At 45.8% G+C, this 23,438-nt stretch overlaps 1 protein-coding gene across 1 annotated transcript in view; it reads right to left on the bottom strand.

Moving 5' to 3' along the window:
• Positions 1-23,438, bottom strand: part of sbf1 (SET binding factor 1) — a 359,704-nt gene that overhangs the window by 147,787 nt on the left and 188,479 nt on the right. Inside the window, exons 10-12 of the mRNA XM_068005308.1 lie at positions 17,180-17,257; positions 5,618-5,731; positions 2,826-2,954 (exon numbers count right to left, since the gene is read on the bottom strand). Coding sequence (XP_067861409.1) covers positions 2,826-2,954; positions 5,618-5,731; positions 17,180-17,257 — 321 coding nt within the window. The remainder of the gene's footprint in view (positions 1-2,825; positions 2,955-5,617; positions 5,732-17,179; positions 17,258-23,438) is intronic.

The following is a 23,438-nucleotide window of genomic DNA, read 5'->3' as shown; positions in this document are numbered from 1 at the left end:
AGTGGCTCGGTAGCACCACTACTGACCGAGCTGGCCGAGTCCTGAAGGACATAGCTGCCAGACTGGGCCTGCGGCAGGTGGTGAGCGAACCAACACGAGGGAAAAACTTACTTGACCTCGTCCTCATCAATCTACCTGTCGCAATGCATCTGTCCATGACAGTATCGGTAGGAGTGACCACCGCACAGTCCTCGTGGAGACGAAGTCCCGTCTTCGCACTGAGGACACCATCCAACGTGTTGTGTGGCACTACCACCGTGCTCAATGGGATAGATTCAGAACAGACCTAACAGCTCAAAACTGGGCATCCATGAGGTGCTGTGGGCCATCAGTAGCAGCAGAATTGTATTCCAGCACAATCTGTAACCTCATGGCCCGGCATATTCCTCACTCTACCATTACCAACAAGCCAGGGGATCAACCCTGGTTCAATGAGGAGTGCAGAAGAGCATGCCAGGAGCAGCACCAGGCGTACCTAAAAATGAGGTGCCAGCCTGGTGAAGCTACAACTCAGGACTACATGCACGCTAAAAAGCGGAAGCAACATGCTATAGACAGAGCTAAGTCATTCCACAACCAATGGATCAGATAAAAGCTCTGCAGTCCTGCCACATCCAGTCGTGAATGGGTGGTGGACAATTAAACAACTAACGGGAGGAGGAGGCTCTGCAAACACCCCCATCCTCAATGATGGTGGAGTCCAGCACGTGAGTGCAAAAGACAAGGCTGAAGCGTTTGCAACCATCTTCAGCCAGAAGTGCCGAGTGGATGATCCATCTCGGCCTCCTCCCGATATCCCCACCATTACAGAAGCCAGTCTTCAGCCAATTCGATTCACTCCACGTGATATCAAGAAACGGCTGAGTGCACTGGATACAGGCCCTGACAACATCCCGGCTGTAGTGCTGAAGTCTTGTGCTCCAGAACTAGCTGCGCCTCTAACCAAACTGTTCCAGTACAGCTACAACACTGGCGTCTACCCAACAATGTGGAAAATTGCCCAGGTATGGCCTGTCCACAAAAAGCAGGACAAATCCAATCCGGCCAATTACCGCCCCATCAGGCTACTCTCAATCATCAGCAAAGTGATGGAAGGTGTTGTCGACAGTGCTATCAAGCGGCACTTACTCACCAATAACCTGCTCACCGATGCTCAGTTTGGGTTCTGCCAGGACCACTTGCCTCCAGACCTCATTACAGCCTTGGTCCAAACATGGACAAAAGAGCTGAATTCCAGAGGTGAGGTGAGAGTGACTGCCCTTGACATCAAGGCAGCATTTGACCGAGTGTGGCAGCAAGGAGCCCTAATAAAATTGAAGTCAATGGGAATCAGGGCGAAAACTCTCCAGTGGCTGGAGTCATACCTAGCACAAAGGAAGACGGTAGTGATTGTTGGAGGCCAATCATCTCAGCCCCAGGGCATTGCTGCAGGAGTTCCTCAGATGTAAGGAGTCTTGCAACACCAGGTTATAGTCCAACAGTTTTATTTGAAATCACAAGCTTTCGGAGGCTTCCTCCTTCGTCAGCTTGTGATTTCAAATAAAACTGTTGGACTATAACCTGGTGTTGTAAGACTCCTTACATTTGTCCACCCCAGTCCATCACCGGCATCTCCACATCATGGTTACTAGGAGTTCCTCAGGGCAGTGTACCAGGCCCAACCATCTTCAGCTGGTTCATCAAAGACCTTCCCTCCATCATAAGGTCAGAAATGGGGATGTTCGCTGATGATTGCAGTGTTCAGTTCCATTCGCAACCCCTCAAATAACGAAGCAGTCCAAGCCCACATGCAGCAAGACCTGGACAACATCCAGGCTTGGGCTGATAAGTGGCAAGTAACATTCGCTCCAGACAAGTGACAGGCAATGACCATCACCAACAAGAGAGAGTCTAACCACCTCCCCTTGACATTCAACGGCATTACCATCGCTGAATCGCCCACCATAAACATCCTGGGGGTCACCATTGACCAGAAACTTAACTGGACCAGCCATATAAATACTGTGGCTACAAGGGCAGGTCAGAGGCTGGGTATTCTGTGGCGAGTGACTCACCTCCTGACTCCCCAAAGCCTTTCCACCATCAACAAGGCACAAGTCAGGAGTGTGATGGAATACTCTCCACTTGCTTGGATGAGTGCAGCTCCAACAACACTCAAGAAGCTCGACACCATCCAGGACAAAGCAGCCCGCTTGATTGGCACCCCATCCACCACCCTAACATTCACTCCCTTCACCACCTACGCACAGTGGCTGCAGTGTGTACCATCCACAGGATGCACTGCAGCAACTCGCCAAGGCTTCTTCGACAGCACCTCCCAAACCCGCGACCTCTACCACCTAGAAGGACAAGAGCAGCAGGTACATGGGAACAACACCACCTGCACGTTCCCCTCCAAGTCACACACCATCCCGACTTGGCAATATATCGCCGTTCCTTCATCGTCGCTGGGTCAAAATCCTGGAACTCCCTTCCAAACAGCACTGTGGGAGAACATTCACCACACGGACTGCAGTGGTTCAAGGCGGCTCACCACCACCTTCTCAAGGGCAATTAGGGATGGGCAATAAATGCCGGCCTCGCCAGCGACGCCCACATCCCATGAACGAATAAAAAAAAATACTCTCTGATTTAAGCCGAGAGTCAGGGAGACTGCGTTTGACAGTCCCAGCGGTCACTCTCTGACTTAAGCCGAGAGTCAGGGAGCCTGCGTTAGACAGTCCCAGCGGTCACTCTCTGACTTAAGCCGAGAGTCAGGGAGCCTGCGTTAGACAGTCCCAGCGGTCACTCTCTGATTTATGCCTAATAGATCAATCATGGATTACCTCATCAAACAAGTCACATGCTCGATATGGTGAGCCTCTTTCTGATACAAATCCTGCAAAGGCCATTCCGTCAAGAACTTTGGTGAGAAAGTCATCGTCTATCGACCCTCGTTGGGCCAAAAAGGCCACCTACGGAGGCCCAGAACAACATACCATGAGTCACAAGAAGTCTCATTAAATGTGATCCAATTCCTCAAACATTCTGCACTTTTACCTTCCAGCTGCTCTTGTTCATTGGTAATGAAAAATGAAAAAAATAATCACCATCATCACAACGCACAAAGCCATGGACTGCGTGTCATCGCTCCTGTCTGTACACTCCCTGTACTGTGGGCAGTGTCATCACTCCAGTCTGTACACTCCCTGTACTGTGGGCAGTGTCATCACTCCTGTCTGTACACTCCCTGTACTGTGGGCAGTGTCATCACTCCAGTCTGTACACTCCCTGTACTGTGTGCAGTGTCATCACTCCAGTCTGTACACTCCCTGTACTGTGGGCAGTGTCATCACTCCAGTCTGTACACTCCCTGTACTGTGGGCAGTGTCATCACTCCAGTCTGTACACTCCCTGTACTGTGGGCAGTGTCATCACTCCTGTCTGTACACTCCCTGTACTGTGGGCAGTGTCATCACTCCAGTCTGTACACTCCCTGTACTGTGGGCAGTGTCATCACTCCTGTCTGTACACTCCCTGTACTGTGGGCTGTGTCATCGCTCCAGTCTGTACACTCCCTGTACTGTGGGCAGTGTCATCACTCCAGTCTGTACACTCCCTGTACTGTGGGCAGTGTCATCACTCCAGTCTGTACACTCCCTGTACTGTGGGCAGTGTCATCACTCCAGTCTGTACACTCCCTGTACTGTGGGCAGTGTCATCACTCCAGTCTGTACACTCCCTGTACTGTGGGCAGTGTCATCACTCCAGTCTGTACACTCCCTGTACTGGGTGCCGTGTCATCGCTCCTGTCTGTACACTCCCTGTACTGTGTGCAGTGTCATCACTCCAGTCTGTACACTCCCTGTACTGTGTGCAGTGTCATCACTCCAGTCTGTACACTCCCTTTACTGTGGGCAGTGTCATCACTCCAGTCTGTACACTCCCTTTACTGTGGGCAGTGTCATCACTCCAGTCTGTACACTCCCTGTACTGTGGGCAGTGTCATCACTCCAGTCTGTACACTCCCTGTACTGTGGGCAGTGTCATCACTCCAGTCTGTACACTCCCTGTACTGTGGGCAGTGTCATCACTCCAGTCTGTACACTCCCTGTACTGTGGGCAGTGTCATCACTCCAGTCTGTACACTCCCTGTACTGTGGGCAGTGTCATCACTCCTGTCTGTACACTCCCTGTACTGTGGGCAGTGTCATCACTCCAGTCTGTACACTCCCTGTACTGTGTGCATTGTCATCACTCCAGTCTGTACACTCCCTGTACTGGGTGCCGTGTCATCGCTCCTGTCTGTACACTCCCTGTACTGTGTGCAGTGTCATCACTCCAGTCTGTACACTCCCTGTACTGAGTGCAGTGTCATCACTCCTGTCTGTACACTCCCTGTACTTTGTGCAGTGTCATCGCTCCAGTCTGTACACTCCCTGTACTGTGGGCAGTGTCATCACTCCAGTCTGTACACTCCCTGTACTGTGGGCAGTGTCATCATTCCAGTCTGTACACTCCCTGTACTATGTGCCATGTCTTTGCTCCTGTCTGTACACTCCCTGTACTCTGTGCAGCATCATCACTCCAGTCTGTACGCTGCTTGTACTGTGTGCCGTGTCATCGCTCCTTCTGTACACTCCCTGTACTTTCTGCCGTGTCATCGCTCCTTCTGTACACTCCCTGTACTTTCTGCCGTGTCATCGCTCCTTCTGTACACTCCCTGTACTTTCTGCCGTGTCATCGCTCCTTCTGTACACTCCCTGTACTTTCTGCCGTGTCATCGCTCCTGTCTGTACACTCCCTGTACTGTGTGCAGTGTCATCGCTCCTGTCTGTACACTCCCTGTACTGTGGGCAGTGTCATCGCTCCTGTCTGTACACTCCCTGTACTGTGGGCAGTGTCATCGCTCCTGTCTGTACACTCCCTGTACTGGGTGCAGTGTCATCGCTCCAGTCTGTACACTCCCTGTACTGTGTGCAGTGTCATCGCTCCTGTCTGTACACTCCCTGTACTGGGTGCAGTGTCATCACTCCAGTCTGTAAACTCCCTGTACTTTGTGCAGTGTCATCGCTCCCTGTACCGTGTGCAGTGTCATCACTCCAGTCTGTACACTCCCTGTACTGTGTGCAGTGTCATCACTCCAGTCTGTACACTCCCTGTACTGTGTGCAGTGTCATCACTCCAGTCTGTACACTCCCTGTACTGTGGGCAGTGTCATCACTCCAGTCTGTACACTCCCTGTACTGTGTGCAGTGTCATCGCTCCAGTCTGTACACTCCCTGTACTGTGTGCAGTGTCATCGCTCCTGTCTGTACACTCCCTGTACTGCGTGCAGTGTCATCGCTCCCTGTACTGTGTGCAGTGTCATCATTCCTGTCTGTACACTCCCTGTACTGCGTGCAGTGTCATCGCTCCCTGTACCGTGTGCAGTGTCATCACTCCTGTCTGTACACTCCCTGTACCGTGTGCAGTGTCATCACTCCAGTCTGTACACTCCCTGTACTGCGTGCAGTGTCATCGCTCCCTGTACTGTGTGCAGTGTCATCACTCCAGTCTGTACACTCCCTGTACTGTGTGTATTCCATCCCTTTCTACCATATCCTATTTTTCTAGCCTCTGGATGTACCCGACGTACCTTGTGGAAACGAATGACTGGCTCCGGATGGATGCGGATGATTTGCAGACACCAACGGTAGCCCTGAAACAGCTGCGCGAACAAGCGCAAGAAGACAGCTCGGATCTCCTTATCCTAGCAAAGCACACACAGAGTTAGCTGGAATGATAGTAACTTCAGAGCATCAGTTTCTTGCAAGAGGTCGTTGCATTTCCATTACAGCAGAAATAACACAGCACAAATCACTGGAAAAAAATTGCAACGCTGTCAATATCAGATAAGAGCTAACCAACCATTCCATCAAACTCTGTGTTTGATGCGAGATACCTTACGAAGCATGGTGAGTACGGACCCTTCTGCCACACAACATTCGCAACCAGTGTCAATCAATTATTTTAAAAGGGAATTTGATATTTGCCTGGTGAAAAGGAATACAAAGGAATATGGGGGGAGAGCAGACAAGGTGGCTCATGTGTAGACCTCATGGGTTGAGGGCCTGTTTCCATGCTGCAACATTCCATTATTTCCTGCCTCTTTTCCCATCACAATATTTTCCTTCAAGTGTTTCTCTAATTCTCTAAAATACTGTGACAAGCTCCTTGTGGAATCATAGAATCATAGAAAATTTACGGCACAGAAGGAGGTCATTCAGCCCATCATGTGCTGGAAGTCTTAACGCGCATCAAGGTAGATAAATCTCCGGGACCTGATGAAATGTATCCCAGGACGTTATGGGAGGTCAGGGAGGAAATTGCGGGTCCCCTAGCAGAGATATTTGAATCATCGACAGCTACAGGTGAGGTGCCTGGAGATTGGAGGGTAGCAAATGTTGTGCCTTTGTTTAAGAAGGGCGGCAGGGAAAAGCCTGGGAACTACAGACCGGTGAGCCTGACATCTGTAGTGGGTAAGTTGTTAGAGGGTATTCTGAGAGACAGGATCTACGGGCATTTGGAGAGGTAGGGACTGATTAGGAACAGTCAGCATGGTTTTGTGAGAGGAAAATCATGTCTCACGAATTTGATTGAGTTTTTTGAAGGGGTAACCAAGAAGATAGATGAGGGCTGTGCAGTAGACGTCGTCTACATGGACTTTAGCAAAGCCTTTGACAAGGTACTGCATGGTAGGTTGTTACATAAGGTTAAATCTCACGGGATCTAAGGTGAGGTAGCCAATTGGATACAAAATTGGATTGACGACAAAAAACAGAGGGTGGTTGTAGAGGGTTGTTTTTCAAACTGGAGGCCTGTGACCAGCGGTGTGCCTCAGGGATCAGTGCTGGGTCCGCTGTTATTTGTTATTTATATTAATGATTTGGATGAGAATTTAGGAGGCATGGTTAGTAAGTTTGCAGATGACACCAAGATTGGTGGCATTGTGGACAGTGAAGAAGGTTATCTAGGATTGCAACGGGATCTTGATAAATTGGGCCAGTGGGCCGATGAATGGCAGATGGAGTTTAATTTAGATAAATGTGAGGTGATGCATTTTGGTAGATCGAATCGGGCCAGGACCTACTCCGTTAATGGTAGGGTGTTGGGGAGAGTTATAGAACAAAGAGATCTAGGAGTACAGAGTCATAGCTCCTTGAAAGTGGAGTCACAGGTGGATGGGGTGGTGAAGAAGGCATTCAGCATGCTTGGTTTCATTGGTCAGAACATTGAATACAGGAGTTGAGATGTCTTGTTGAAGTTGTACAAGACATTAGTAAGGCCACACTTGGAATACTGTGTACAGTTCTGGTCACCCTATTATAGAAAGGATATTATTAAACTAGAAAGAGTGCAGAAAAGATTTACTAGGATGCTACCGGGACTTGATGGTTTGACTTATAGGGAGAGGTTGGATAGACTGAGACTTTTTTCCCTGGAGAGTAGGAGGTTAAGGGGTGATCTTATAGAAGTCTATAAAATAATGAGGGGCATAGATAAGGTAGATAGTCAAAATCTTTTCCCAAAAGTAGGGGAGTCTATAACGAGGGGGCATAGATTTAAGGTGAGAGGGGAGAGATACAAAAGGGTCCAGAGGGGCAATTTTTTCACTCAAAGGGTGGTGAGTGTCTGGAACGAGCTGCCAGAGGCAGTAGTAGAGGCGGGTACAATTTTGTCTTTTAAAAAGCATTTGGACAGTTACATGGGTAAGATGGGTATAGAGGGATATGGGCCAAGTGCAGGCAATTGGGACTAGCTTAATGGTATAAACTGGGCGACATGGACATGTTGGGCCGAAGGGCCTGTTTCCATGTTGTAAACTTCTATGATTCTATGTTCGGGCTGAAAATGAGCCACCCAGCCTAATCCCGCTTTCCAGAACTTGTAGGTTACAGCACTTCAGTTGCACATCCAGGTACTTATAAAATGAGTTGAGGGTTTCTGCCTCTACCACACTTTCAGGCAGTGAGTTCCAGACCTCCACCACCCTCTGGGTGAAAAAAATTTTCTTCAGCTCCCCTCTAATCCTTCTACCAATTACTTTAAATCCATGCCCCCTGGTTATTGACCTCTCTGTTAAGGGAAATAGGACCTTTCTATCCACTCTATCTGGGGCCCCTCATAATTTTGTACACCTCAATTAAATCTCTCCTCAGCCTCCTCTGCTCCAAGGAGAACAACCCCAGCCTATACAATCTTCCCTCATAGCTAAAATTCTCCAGTCCTGGCAACATCCTTGTAAATCTCTGCACCCTCTCTAGTGCAATCACATCTTTCCTGTAATGTGACGACCAGAACTGTACGCAGTACTCAAGCTGTGGCATAATCAATGTTTTATACAGATCCAGCATAACATCCCTGCTCTTCTATTCTATGCCTCGGCTAATAAAGGAAAGTATCCCGTTTGCCTTCTTAACCACCTTATCTACCTGTCCTGCTACCTTCAGGGATCTGTGGACATGCACTGCAAGGTCCCTCTCTTCCTCTACACCTCTCAGTATCCTCCCATTTATTGTGTATTCCCTTGCCTTGTTTGACCTCCCCAAACGCATTACCTCACACTTCTCCAGATTGAATTCCATTTGCTATTCTTCTGCCCACCTGACCAGTCCATTAATATCTTCCTACAGTCTACAGCTTTCCTCTTCACTATCAACCACACAGCCAATTTTTGTATCATCTGCAAACTTCTTAATCATGCCCCCTACATTTAAGTCCAAATCATTAATATATACCACAAAAAGCAAGGGATCTCGTACTGAGCCCTGCGGAACCCCACTGGAAACAGTCTTCCAGTCATCCTTCCTTTTGGAATGGATCCCATATTCTAATAAGCCTTTGTGTGAAACATTCCTTCTCACCGCTGATGACAAAAAAAAGGGAGCGTAGTTAACTGTAAAGAACAGAGAGATGTCAGATAAGTGGCAAGTAACATTCGCGCCAGATAAGTGCCAGGCAATGACAATCTCCAACAAGAGAGAGTCTAACCACCTCCCCTTGACATTCAACGGCATTACCATCGCCGAATCCCCCACCATCAACATCCTGGGGGTCACCATTGACCAGAAACTTAACTGGACCAGCCATATAAATACTGTGGCTACGAGAGCAGGTCAGAGGCTGGGTATTCTGCGGCGAGTGACTCACCTCCTGACTCCCCAAAGCCTTTCCACCATCTACAAGGCACAAGTCAGGAGTGTGATGGAATACTCTCCACTTGCTTGGATGAGTGCAGCTCCAACAACACTCAAGAAGCTCGACACCATCCAAGATAAAGCAGCCCGCTTGATTGGCACCCCATCCACCACCCTAAACATTCACTCCCTTCACCACCGGCGCACTGTGGCTGCAGTGTGCACCATCCACAGGATGCACTGCAGCAACTCGCCAAGGCTTCTTCGACAGCACCTCCCAAACCCGCAACCTCTACCACCTAGAAGGACAAGGGCAGCAGGCGCATGGGAACAACACCACCTGCACGTTCCCCTCCAAGTCACACACCATCCCGACTTGGAAATATATCGCCGTTCCTTCATTGTCGCTGGGTCAAAATCCTGGAACTCCCTTCCTAACAGCACTGTGGGAGAACCGTCACCACACGGACTGCAGCGGTTCAAGAAGGCGGCTCACCACCACCTTCTCGAGGGCAATTAGGGATGGGCAATAAATGCCGGCCTTGCCAGCGACGCCCGCATCCCGTGAACGAATAAAAAAAAAAAAAAAAATCATCTAATATGCTCTCCTCGACGGCCTCCCAACTTGCACCCTCCATAAACTTGAGCTTATCCAAAACTCTGTTGCCTGTATCCTAACTCGCACCAAGTCCCATTCTCTCATCACCTTTGTGCTCGCTGACCTACACTGGCTAAAATTCTCATCTTTGTTTTCAAATCCCTCCATGCATTCGGCCCTTCCTATCTCTGTAAGACGCTCCTTAAAATCTACCTCTTTGACCAAGCTTTTGGTCACCTGTCCTAATATCTCCTTATGTGGCTCGGTATCAAATAACGCTCCAATGAAGCGCCTTGGAATGTTTTACTACGTTAAAGGTGCTGTATGAATGCAAGTTGTTGTTGTAAATGGTAAAGCTTTAAAAGGAGCAGAGAGACTTAAGACTCATACATAAATCTTTAAAAGTTGGAAGACAAGTTGAAAAAGCTGTAAAATAAAAGCATTTTGGATTCTATGTTTGATAAGTAGAGGTAGAGAAGGCAAAAGCAAAGAGATAATGCTAATCATTGGTTAGGCCCCAGTTATAATATTGTGTCCAGTTTTGGCACTTTACTTTAGGAAGGATATCAAGGTCATGGAGATAGTAAGAAACCCACTAAGATGATACCAGGGATGAGAAACTTTAGTTAAGTGGAGAGACAGATATTGGAACACTGCACTATAACAGAGACGGTTAAGATGAGATCTGATAGAGGTGTTCATAATTCTGAAGGATTCTGATATGGTAAATCAGGAATCCCTCGATGAGTAACTAGAGGGCATAAATTTAACGATCATGACCAAAAGAACAAAGGAAGAGACGTTTATGCATGGAATGCCCAACCAGAAACAGCAGTGGAAGCAGAATCCTAGCTTTTAAAAGGGAACGGGGTAAACATTCAGAAACGAATAAAGTCAAAAGGGTATGGGGAACAGTAAATGGGACTAAACGGATAGCTCTTTCAGAGCCAGCACAGGTACGATGGACCGAATGGCCTCCTTCTCTATTCTCTACTGTAAATATATAAAACAAGGTTAAATAGGGATGGCAGGGCAGGTGGTGTGTCGTAACTACAGCATGTGGGAGTTGGCGAGCAACCACATCTGCAGTAAGTATCTGCAACTCGAGGAACTTTGGCTCAGAGTTGTTGAGCTGGAGTCCAAGCTGCAGACATTGCAATGCATCAGGGAGGGGGAGAGTTATCTGGACACTTTGATCCAGGAGGCGGTCACACCCCTCAGGTTAAGTAGTTTAGATTTGCTCTGTGGTCAGGGACAGGAGGATGTGACTGTGAGTCAGGCAGGTATGGGGACCGAGGATGTAGTGATGGAGGAGCCTCAGCCCTTGACCTTGTCCAACAGGTACGAGGTAGTTGCTACCTGTGTGGATGAGAACAAAGACTGCAAGGAGGATGGGCAAACTGACCACGGCACCATGGAGGCCATTCAAGTGGGGGGAGTAAAAAGGAATGTGGCAGTGTTAGGAGAAAGTATAGTCAGGGAGATAGATACTGTTCTCCACAGCCGTGGCCAGGAGTCCCGAAGGCTGTGTTACCTGCAGGGTTAAGGATGTCTCCTCACAGCTGGAGAAGAACTTGGAGCATGAGGTGGGGATCCAGTTGTTGTGGTCCAAGTTATAGGTAGAACTAGGAATGAGGTTCTGCTGAGGGAGTTTGAGTCCAAATTAATAAGCAAAACCTCAAAGGTAATAATCTCTGGATTACTACCTGAGCCACAGGTAAATTGGCATAGGGTCAAACAGATCAGAGAGTTAAATGCGTGGCTCAAAGAGTGGTGTGGGAGACAGGGGTTTTGATTAATGGGGCACTGGCACCAGTACTGGGGAAAGAGGGAGCTGTTCCTTTGGGATGGGCTCCACTTGAACTGGGCTGGGACCAGTGTCCTGGCGAATTGAATAACTAGGGCTTTAAGCTAAAAAGGTGGAGGGTGGGTTCAGGTAAAGGTAAAGATATAAATCTAGAGGTCAAGGCCATAGAGCAGTGTGGCGATTTGGCTAAAGATAAGCAGAGTGTATCAAGCAGGGACAGAGAGTTTAATGGCAATAGTGCATCAGTGAATAAGGTCAAATCAGGGAAAAATAGTAAAAAAATTAAAATTAAAGGCGCTTTATCTGAACGCACGAAGCATTCGTAACAAGTAGATGAATTAATGGCACAAATAGAGATAAATGGGTTTGATCAAGCAGCCATTACTGAGACGTGGTTGCAGGGTGACCAAGGTTGGGAATTAAATATTTCAGGGTACTTGACTTTTCAAAAAGACAGACGAAATGGAAAAGAATGGGGGGCTAGCCCCGATATTAAAGGATGAGATAAAGACAATAGTGAGAAAGGATCTTGGCTCGGAAGATCAGAAAGATCGGGTGCAGTCTAGGTACATTCCCACGAGGCAGGAAGGTAGGACAACTAAAGCCAGAGCTCCCTGGGTGACAAAAGAGATAGTGAGTAAGATGAAATGGAAAAAAGGGGCTTATGACAGATGTCAGGTTGATAATACAAGTGAGAACCAGGCTGAATATAGAAAGTTCAGAGGGGAAGTGAAAAAGGAAATCAGAAGGGCAAAGAGAGAGTATGAGAATAGACTGGCGGCCAACAAAAAAGGGATTCCAAAAGTCTTCTACAGGCATGTAAACAGTAAACGGGATGTAAGAGGAGGGGTGGGGCCGAATAGGGACCAAAAAGGAGATCTACTCATGGAGGCAGAGGGGATGGCTGAGGTACTAAATGAGTACTTTGCATTGGTCTTTACCAAGGAAGAAGATGTTGCCAGAGTCTCAGTAAAGGAAGATATAGTTGACATACTGGATGGGCTAAAAATTTATAAGAGGTATTTGAAAGGCTAGCTGTACTTAAAGTAGATAAGTCACCCGGACCGGATGGGATGCATCCTAGGTTGCTGAGGGAAGTAAGGGTAGAAATTGTGGAGGTACTGGCCATAATCTTCCAAACATCCGGAGATACGGGGGAGCTGCCAAGGGACTGGAGAATTACAAATGTTACACCCTTGTTCAAAAAAGGGTGTAAGGATAAACCCAGCAACTATAAGTCAGTCAGTTTAACCTCAGCGGTGGGAAAATGTTTAGAAATGATAATCCGGGACAGAATTAACAGTCACTTGGACGAGTGTGGATTGATTAGGGAAAGCCAGCACGGATTTATTAAAGGCAAATCTTTTAACTAAGCTGATAGAGTTTTTCAATGAGGTAACAAAGAGGGTAGACGAGGGCAATGCAGATGATGTGGTGTATATGGACTTTCAAAAGGTGTTTAATAAAGTGCCACATGGTAGGCTTATCATCAAGATTGCGGCCCATGGAATAAAGGGGGCAGTAGCAACATGAATACAGAATTGACTAAGGGACAGGAAACAGAGAGTAGTGGTGAACAGTTGTTTTTCGAACTGGAGGGAGGTGCAGTTGTGTTCCCCAGGGGGTCGGTGCTGGGACCACTGCTTTTCTTGATATATACTAATGACTTGGACTTGGTAGTACAGGGCTCAATTTCAAAATTTGCAGATGACAAAACTTCAAAGGGTAGTAAACAGTGAGGAGGATAGTGATAGACTTCAAAAGGATATAGGCAGGCTGGTGGCATGGGCGGAAAGGTGGCAGATGAAAGTTAACTCAGAAAAATGTGAAGTGATACATTTCAGTAGGAAGAACGAGGAGAGGCAATATAAACTAGAGGGAACAACTCTATGGGGGTATATGTGCACAAATCGTTGATGGTGGCAGGGCAGGTTGAGAAAGTGGTTAAAAAAGCATACGGGATCCTGGGCTTTATAAATAGAGGCATAGAGTACAAAAGAATTGAAGTCATGAACCTTTATAAAACACTGATTTGGCCACAACTGGAGTATTGTGTCCAGTTCTGGGCACCGCACTTTAGGAAAGATGTGAAGGCCTTAGAGAGGGTGCAGAAAAGATTTACTAGAATGATTCCAGGGATGAGGGACTTTAGTTACGTGGATAGACTGGAGAAGCTGGGGTTGTTCTCTTTGGAACTTCTTCACTCAGAGGGTGGTAGGTCTGTGGAATTTTTTGTCCCAGGAAGCTGTGGAAGCTACATCATTAAATAAATTTAAAACAGAAATAGACAGTTTCCTCGAAGTAAAGGGAATTAGGGGTTACGGGGAGCGGGCAGGAAATTGGACATGAATTTAGATTTGAGGTTAGGATGAGATCAGCCATGATCTTATTGAATGGCGGAGCAGGCTCGAGGGGCCGATTGGCCTACTCCTGCTCCTATTTCTTATGTTCTTATGGAACAGAGACGGTTGCGAGGAGATTTGACAGAGGTATTCAAAATCATGAAGGGTCCAGACAGAGCAGATAGAGAGAAACTGTTCCCATTGGTGGAAGGGTCAAGAACCAGGGGACGTAGATTTAAGGTGATTGGCAAAAGAACCAAAGGTGACATGGGGAAAAACTTTTTTGCACAGCGAGTGGTTAGGATCTGGAATGCACTGCCCAAGGGGGTGGTGGAGGCAGATTCAATCATGGCCTTCAAAAGGGAACTGGATAAGTACATGAACAGAAAAAATTTGCAGGGCTACAGGGATAGGGTGGGGGAGTGGGACTAGCTGGATTGCTCTTGCATAGAACTGGCGCGAACTCGATGGACTGAATGGCCTCCTACCGTGCTGTAACCCTTCCATGATTCTATGAAAGTAGGATCAGTATGGGTGGAGATAAGAAATAACATGGGGCATAAAGCACTGGTGGGAGTGGTTTATAGGCCCCCTAACAGTAGTTATACTGTTGGACACAGTATTCATCAAGAAATAAGAGGAGCTTGTTACAAAGGTAATGCAATAATCGTGGGGGACTTTAATCTTCATATAGACTGGGCAAATCAAATTGGCAAAAGCAGTTTGGAGGGCAAGTTCATGGAATGCATTCGAGACCGTTTCCTAGAACAATACGTTGTGGAACCAACCAGGGAACAGGCTATTTTAGATCTTGTCTTGTGTTATGAGACAGGGTTGATTAGTAATCTCATAGTAAGGATCCTCTGGGGAAGAGTGATCATAATATGATAGAATTTCACATTGATTTCGAGAGTGACGTACTTAAGTCTGAAACAAGAGTCTTAAACTTAAACAAAGCCAATTGCACAGGTATGAGGGGCAAGTTGGCTAAGGTTGATTGGGAAATTAGATTAAAAGATATGACAGTTGATAAGCAATGGCAAACATTTAAAGAAATATTTCATAATTCTCAATGAATATACATTCCTTTGAAAAATAAAAACGCAACGGAAAAGGTGATCCAGCTGTAGCTAACTAAGTTAAGGATAGTATTAGATTAAAAGAAGAGGCTTATAATGTTGCCAAGAGCAGCAGTAAGCCTGAGGATTGGGAGAGTTTTAGAAACCAGCAAAGGATGACCAAAAAATTGATAAAAAGGGAGAAAAGAGAATAAGAGAGTAAATTAGCAAGAAAAATAAAAACAGATTGTAAGAGCTTCTACAAATATGCAAAAAGGAAGAGAGTAACAAAAATAAACATGGATCCCTTACAAGCAGAGACAGGAGAAATTATAATGGGGAATAAGGAAATGGCAGGGACGTTAAACAAATATTTTGTATTTGTCTTCACAGTAGAAGACACAAAAAAACATACCAGAAATAGTGGGGAACCAAGGGTCTAATGAGAGTGAGGAACTTAAAGTAATTGATATTAGTAAAGAAAAAGTACTGGAGAAATAAATGGGATTAAAAGCCGACAACTACCCTGGACCTGATGGCCTGCATCCCAGGGTTCTAAAAGAGGCAGCTACAGAGATAGTGGATGCATTGGTTGTGATCTTCCAAAATTCCCTAGATTCTACAACGGTCCCATTGGATTGGAAGGTAGCAAATGTAACACTGCTATTCAAGAAATGAGGGAGAGAGGAAACAGGGAACTACAGGCCAGTTAGCCTGACATCAGTCGTCATGAAAATGCTAGAATCCATTATTAAAGATGTGGTAACGGGGTGCTTAGGAAATCATAATAAGATTAGGCAAAGTCAACATGGTTTTACGAAAGGGAAATCGTGTTTGACAAATCTACTGTAGTTTTTCGAGGGTGTAACTAGCAAGGTAGATAAAGAGGGACCAGTGGATGTAGTATATTAGGATTTTTAAAAGGTATTCGATAAGGTGCCACATAAAAGGTTATTATGCAGGTAAGGGCTCATGGGTTTGGGGGTAATATATTACCGTGGATAGAGGATTGGTTAACGGACAGGGAACAGAGAGTAAGAATAACCGTTCATTCTCAGAACATAAGAATATCGCAGCAGGAGTAGGCCATACGGCCCCTCAAGCCTGCTCCGCCATTCAATAAGATCATGGCTAATCTTCGACCTCAACTCCACTTTCCCGCCCGGTCCCCATATTCCTTGATTCTGGGAAAATATGAAGTTACTCACTTTGGTAGGAAGAACAGAAAAACAGAATATTTTTTAAATGGTGAGGAATTATTAAATATTTGTGTTCAGAGGGATTTGGGTGTCCTTGCACATGAAACACAGAAAGTGAATGCAGGTACGGCAATCAATTTGGAAGGCAAATGGTAGGTGGGTCTTTATTGCAAGGGGGTTGGAGTACAAGAGTAAGGAAGTCTTGCTGCAATTGTACAGAGTTTGGTGAGACCACACCTGGAGTACTGTGTACAGTTTTGGTTTCCTTACCTAAGGAATGATGTACTTGCCTTAGAGGAGGTGCAATGAATGTTCACTAGATTGATTCGTGGGATGAGAGGGTTGTCCTATGAGGAGAGATTGAGTAGAATGGGCCTATACTCTCTGGAGTTTAGAAGAATGAGAGGTGATCTCATTGAAATACAAGATTCTGAGAGGGCTTGACAGGGTAGATGCTGGTTGGAGAATCTAGAACTAGGGGGCATAGTCTCAGGATAAGGAGTCGGCCATTTAGGACTGAGATGAGGAGAAATTTCTTCACTTAAAGGGTTGTGAATCTTTGGAATTCTCTACCCCAGAGGGCTGTGGATGCTCAGTCGTTGAGTATATTCAAGACTGAGATCGATAGATTTCTGGACTCTCAGGGAACGAAGAAATATGGGGATCGGGCAGGAAAGTGGAGTTGAGGTCGAAGATTAGCGATGATCTTATTTAATGGCGGAGCAGGCTCGAGGGGCCATATGGCCTACTCCTGCTCCTATTTCTTATGTTCTTAGGTTTCTTAAGGGTTAATCGTTAACTGTATAGAGTTGCTGCTTATATAGAGGGTAAAGGTTAATCACTAACTGTAAAGAGTTGCTGCTTATTCAGCAAGTTATGAATTACTGACTGTGTAAATACTGAGTTGCAGGGTAATGGTTTACCACTGATGTGTTAACAAGGTCTACTAAAAGCTATTGAAAAAGTGTGCCATTCTGTTTGTTAATTCCCAATTCTCATCCTCCCCCATTATTGTACCTGGAATTTCATTGAAGAGGCTGACATACAGGAAGGTGGGAAGGCATAATCCGCATACTCCAACTCTGGGTCCAAAACCTACAGGGAAAAGACAGGAAATGCACATTTAAAATATCTATGAATAGAAAATTTATTTATTATAATTTATTAAATAAAATCTCATGTTTGCAGCACTTCCTGTCAACTTCTTCTATCATAAATTCCACCGTCCACATTTATAATGGAAGCTGTTGCCCAGGTGTTGGAGACATAAGTAGAAAAGAGATTCATTTGTAGTTTAAGACAGGGGAATTTCCTGCATTTACCTTCTCTACTAGAATGCTAAAGTGGGCCTCCCAACATCTGCATATTCATTATATCCCAGACCCTGAAACAACCCATACTTGGTGTAGTGCAGTGTGGTACTGTGTGGGACTTGAATCAAGCTGATTTAGAGACCACGAATAAGGAGATAAGAAGTATGGGAAAGTGAAGGAAAGCAGCATTGTGGAAGTTAAGCCATCTTCACCCATGTCCATCAATAGTATAACTTTACCCATTGATCATATATTTAGTATATATTATAGTTCAGAGAAGTAGCTGCATGCTTTATAATTACATTTAGATTAGTGATTTGTAGTGAGGAAACGTATATAAACCCGCAAATTGTAACGGGGATTTGCATTGATCGGGGAAGTTTGAGCTCGAACTGTATATGCGATAGATACTGTTTCCCCAAATTAAATTCGCTTGGATTGGAAGTTTTTTTTTTATTCGTTCATGGAATGTGGGCATCGCTGGCAAGGCCAGCATTTATTGCCCATCCCTAATTGCCCTAATCCCTAATTGGTGGTGAGCCGCCTTCTTGAACCGCTGCAGTCCGTGTGGTGAAGGTTCTCCCACAGTGCTGTTAGGAAGGGAGTTCCAGGATTTTGACCCAGCGACGATGAAGGAACGGCGATATATTTCCAAGTCGGGATGGTGTGTAACTTGGAGGGGAACATGCAGGTGGTGTTGTTCCCATGTGCCTGCTGCCCTTGTCCTTCTAGGTGGTAGAGGTCGCGGGTTTGGGAGGTGCTGTCGAAGAAGCCTTGGCGAGTTGCTGCAGTGCATCCTGTAGATGATACACACTGCAGCCACGGTGCACCGGTGGTGAAGGGAGTGAATGTTTAGGGTGGTGGATGGGGTGCCAATCAAGCGGGCTGCCTTATCCTGGATGGTGTTGAGGTTCTTGAGTGTTGATGGAGCTGCACTCATCCAGGCAAGTGGAGAGTGTTCGATCACACTCTTGACTTGTGCCTTATAGATGGTAGAAAGGTTTTGGGGAGATAGGAGGTGAGTCACTCGCCGCAGAATACCCAGCCTTTGACCTGCTCTTGCAGCCACAGTATTTATCGAGACTGCTTACAATGCTGCCGATCTTTGTGTCGTCGGTAAACTTGGTTATGTGGCTCTTTATCCCGTCATCTAAGTCGTTAATGAATACAGTGAATAGTTGAGGCCCCAACACAGATCCCTGTGGGACATCACTAGTCACATCCTGCCAATTTGAGTACCTGTTCATTATCCCTACTCTCTGTCTCCTGCCACTCAGCCAATTTCCTAACCAGATCAAAAATTTGTCCTCAATTCCATGAGCTTCAACTTTAGCTAACGGTCTCTAATGAGGGACTTTATCGAATGCCTTCTGGGGGGAAGTCCATATAAACAACATCCATAGGCATTCCCCTGTCCACTCCTTCAGTCACCTCTTCAAAAAATTCAATCAGGTTCATCAGGCATGACCTACCTTTCACAAATCCATGCTGGCGGTCTCGAATCACATGAAAATTTTCAAGGTGTTCAGTTACTCTATCCTTAATTATAGACTCTAGTAATTTCCCAACAACAGAGGTTAGGCTAACTGGTCTATAATTCCCTGGTCTCCCTCTCTCACCTTTCTTAAATAGCGGAGTGATGTGCAATTTTCTAATCTAAAGGAATGGTTTCTGAATCAAGAGAACTTTGGAAGATTGTAGGGCATTGGCAATGTTGTCACCTACGTCAAAATTATTTAACATGTCCGCCATTTCCTTGTTTTCATTTACAATATCACCATTATCAGTTTATAAAGAGGCCCACATTGCTCTTGACCACCAACATTTTCCTAATATAATTGTAAAAATGTTTTGTGTTAATTTTGATTTCCCGTGCAAGTTTATTTTCATACTCCGGTTTTGTAGCTCTTACCATCTGTTTTGTCACCCTTTGCTGTTCTTTGTATCTCTCCCAATCATCAGGATCTGTGCTAATTTTTGCATTTTTGTATGCTTTTTCTTTTAGTTTCATGTTGTGCCTCATCTCTTTTACCGTCCATGGCTGTTTTATTTGGAAAGTAGAGCTCTTGCCCCTTAGGGGTATAAACTAGTTCTGTAGCATGTTAAATTCATTTTTGAACACCACCTCTACTGATCATCTGTCGTTTTAAACATTAACAACATACAAACATAGAAAATAGGAGCAAGAGTAGGCCATTCGGCCCTTCGGGCCTGCTCCGCCATTCAAAATGATCATGGCTGATCGTCTAATTCAGAATCCTGTTCCCGCTTTTTACCCATATCCCTTGATCCCTTTAGCATTAGGAAATATATCTATCTCCTTCTTGAATACATCTAATGACTTGGCCTCCACTGCTTTCTGTGGTAGAGAATTCCACCCTGAGTGAAGGAATTTCTCCTCATCTCGGTTCTAAATGGCATACCCCGTATCCTGAGACTGTGACCCCTGGTTCTGGACTCACCAGCCATGGGAACATCTTCCCGACATCTAGTCTGTCTAGTCCTGTTAGAATTTTATATGTTTTGATGAGATCACCTCTCATTCTTCTAAACTCCAGTAAATATAGGCCTAGTCGACCCAATCTCTCCTCATACGGCAGACCTGCCATCCCAGGAATCAGTCTGGTAAACCTTCGTTGCACTCCCTCCATGGCAAGGACATCCTTCCTCAGATAAGGAGACCAAAATTGCACTCAATATTCCAGATGTGGTCTCACCAAGGCCCTGTATAACTGCAGTAAGACATCCCTGTTCCTGTACTCAAATCCTCTTGCAATTAAGGCCAATATACCATTCACCTTCCTAACTACTTGCTGCACCTGAATGCTCGCTTTCAGCGACTGGTGTACAAGGACACCCAGGTCTCGTTGCACCTCCCCTTTTCCCAATCTATCACCATTCAGATAATAATCTGCCTTTCTGTTTTTACAACCAAAGTGGATAACCTCACATTTATCCACGTTATACTGCATCTGCCATGTTCTTGCCCACTCACCCAACTTGTCTAAATCACATTGGAGCCTCTTTGCATCCTTCTCACAGCTCACATTCCAACCCAGCTTTGTTTCGTCTGCAAACTTGGAAATATTACATTTAGTTCCCTCATCCAAATCATTGATATATATTGTGAATAGCTGGGGTCCAAGCACTGATCCCTGCGGTACCCCACTAGTCACTGCCTGCCACCCGGAAAAAGACCCGTTTATTCCTACTCTCTGTTTCCTGTCTGTCAACCAATTCTCAATCCATGTCAGTATATTCCCCCCAATCCCACGTGCTTTAATTCTGCACACTAACCTCTTGTGTGAGACCTTATCAAAAGCCTTCTGAAAATCCAAATACACCACATCCACTGGTTCTCCCCTATCTATTCTACTAGTTACCTCCTCAAAAAACTCCAGTAGATTTGTTAAGCATGATTTCCCTTTCATAAACCCATGCTGACTTTGTCCAATCCCATTAATGCCCTCCAACTGTTCTGTTATCACATCTTTTATAATAGACACTAGCATTTTCCCCACTACTGATGTTAGGCTAACTGGTCTGTAATTCCCTGTTTTTTCTCTCCCTCCATTTTTAAATAGTGGGGTTACATTTGCCACCCTCCAATCTGCAGGAACTGTTCCAGAGTCTCTGGAATTTTGGAAGATGATCACCAATGCATCCACTATTTCCAGGGCCACTTACCTTAGTACTCTGGGATGTAGGTTATCAGGCCCTGGGGATTTGTCAGCCTTTAGCCCCATTAATTTCCCTAGCACTATTTTTTTTACTCATACTGATTTCCTTCAGTTCCTCCCTCTCACTCGACCCTTGGTTCCCAACATTTCTGGCAGGTTATTTGTGTCCTCCTCTGTGAAGACAGAACCAAAGTATGTGTTTAATTGTTCTGCCATTTCTTTGTTCCCCATTATAATTTCCCCCATTTCTGACTGTAAGGGACCTAAATTTGTCTTAACTAATCTTTTTCTCTTGAAATATTTATAGAAGCTTTTACAGTCAGTTTTTATATTCCCTGCTAGTTTACTCCCATACTCTATTTTTTCCCCTCTTAATCAATCTCTTTGTCCTCCTTTGCTGAATTCTAAACTGCTCCCAATCCTCAGGCTTGCCGCTTTTTCTGGCAATTTTATATGTCTCCTCTTTGGATCTAACACTATCCCTAATTTCTTTTGTAAGCCACGGTTGAGCCACCTTTCCAGTTTTATTTTTGCACCAGACAGGAATGAATAATTGTCTTAATTCCTGCACACGTTCTTTAAATATTAGCCACTGCCTATCCATCGTCATCCCTTTTAGTAAAGTTCCTCAATCTATCATCGCCAACTCGCACCTCATACTTTCATAATTTCCTTTCTTTAGATTCAGGACCCTAGTTTCGGATTCAACTACTTCACTCTCCATCTTAATGAGGAATTCTATCATGTTATGGTCGCTCTTCCCTGAGGATCCCCGCACAAGATTGTTAATTAATCCTTTCTCATTGCACAATACCCAGTCTAGGATCGCCTGTTCTCTGGTTGGTTCCTCAACGTATTGGTCCAGAAAACCATCACGTATACACTCCAGGAATTCCTCCCCCACAGTATTATTGCTAATTTAGTTTGACCAATCTATATGTAGATTAAAGTCACCCATGATTATAGTTGTACCCTTCTTGCATGCGTCTCTAATTTCCTGTTTAATGCCCTCCCCTATATCTCCACTACTGTTTGGGGGCCTATAGACAACCCCCACCAACGTTTTCTGCCCCTTGGTGTTTCTTAGCTCCACCCATACAGATTCCACATCGTGATTTTCCAAGCCAATATCCTTCCTCACTATTGCAATGATTTCCTCCTTTACTAACAACACTACCCCACCTCCTTTCCCTTTTTGCCTGTCCTTCCTAAATATTGAATACCGCTGGATGTTCAGTTCCCATCCTTGGTCACCCTGCAGCCATGTCTCCGTAATCGCAACTATATCATAACCGTTACTATCTATCTGCGCTGTTAATTTATCTAGCTTATTGCGAATGCTCCGTGCATTAAGACACAATGTCTTTAGACTTGCCTTTTTAAGATTGCTAGTCATCTTAGTTCTATTTTGCACTATGGCCCTATTTGTTTTTCGCCCTTGTTTTCTCTGCCTTCCACTATTGCTTCTTCCCTTTCTGTCTTTTGCTTCTATCCTTGTTTCCCCCTCGTGTCTCCAATCTCAGGTTCCCATCCCCCTGCCACTCTAGTTTGAACCTTCCCCAACAGCACGAGCAAACACCCCCGCGAGGACATCGGTCCCAGTCCTGCTCGGGTGTAACCCGTCCCGCTTGTACAGGTCCCACCTTCCCCACAACCGGTCCCAATGTCCCAGGAATCTAAATCCCTCCCTCCTACAGCATCTCTGCAGCCATGCATTCATCCTGTCTATTCTCCTGTTCCTATACTCACTGGCACATGGCACTGGTAGTAATCCTGAGATCACTACCTTTGAGGTCCTGCTTTTTAATTCATCTCCTAACTCCTTAAATTCACCTTGCAGGACCTCATCCCTTTCTTTACCTATGTCGTTGGTACCAATATGGACCACAACTACTGGATGTTCACCCTCCCCTTCCAGAATGCCCTGCAGCCGCTCGGTGACATCCTTGACCCTAGCACCAGGGAGGCAACATACCATTCTGGAGTCACGTTTGCGGCCGCAGAAACGCCTATCTGTTCCCCTTACAATGAATCCCCAATCGCTATAAGCCCTGCCACTCTTCTTCCTCCCCTCCTGTGCAGCAGAGCCACCCGTGGTGCCACGAACTTGGCTCTTGCTGCTTTCCCCTGATAAGCCATCTCCCCCAACAGTATCCAAAGCGGTATATGTCTGTTTGAGAGGGAGATGGCCCCAGGGGACTCCTGCTCTACCTGCCTAGTCCTTTTACACTGCCTGGCGGTCACCCATTTCCTTTCTGCCTGCGTAATCTTTACCTGTGGTGT

This window comes from Heptranchias perlo, chromosome 24, assembly GCF_035084215.1.
Source record: "Heptranchias perlo isolate sHepPer1 chromosome 24, sHepPer1.hap1, whole genome shotgun sequence".
In the NCBI taxonomy this organism is placed as follows: domain Eukaryota; kingdom Metazoa; phylum Chordata; class Chondrichthyes; order Hexanchiformes; family Hexanchidae; genus Heptranchias; species Heptranchias perlo.
The sequence above is the reverse complement of the archived record's forward strand: the minus strand, read 5'-3'. Positions and strand labels throughout refer to the sequence as shown.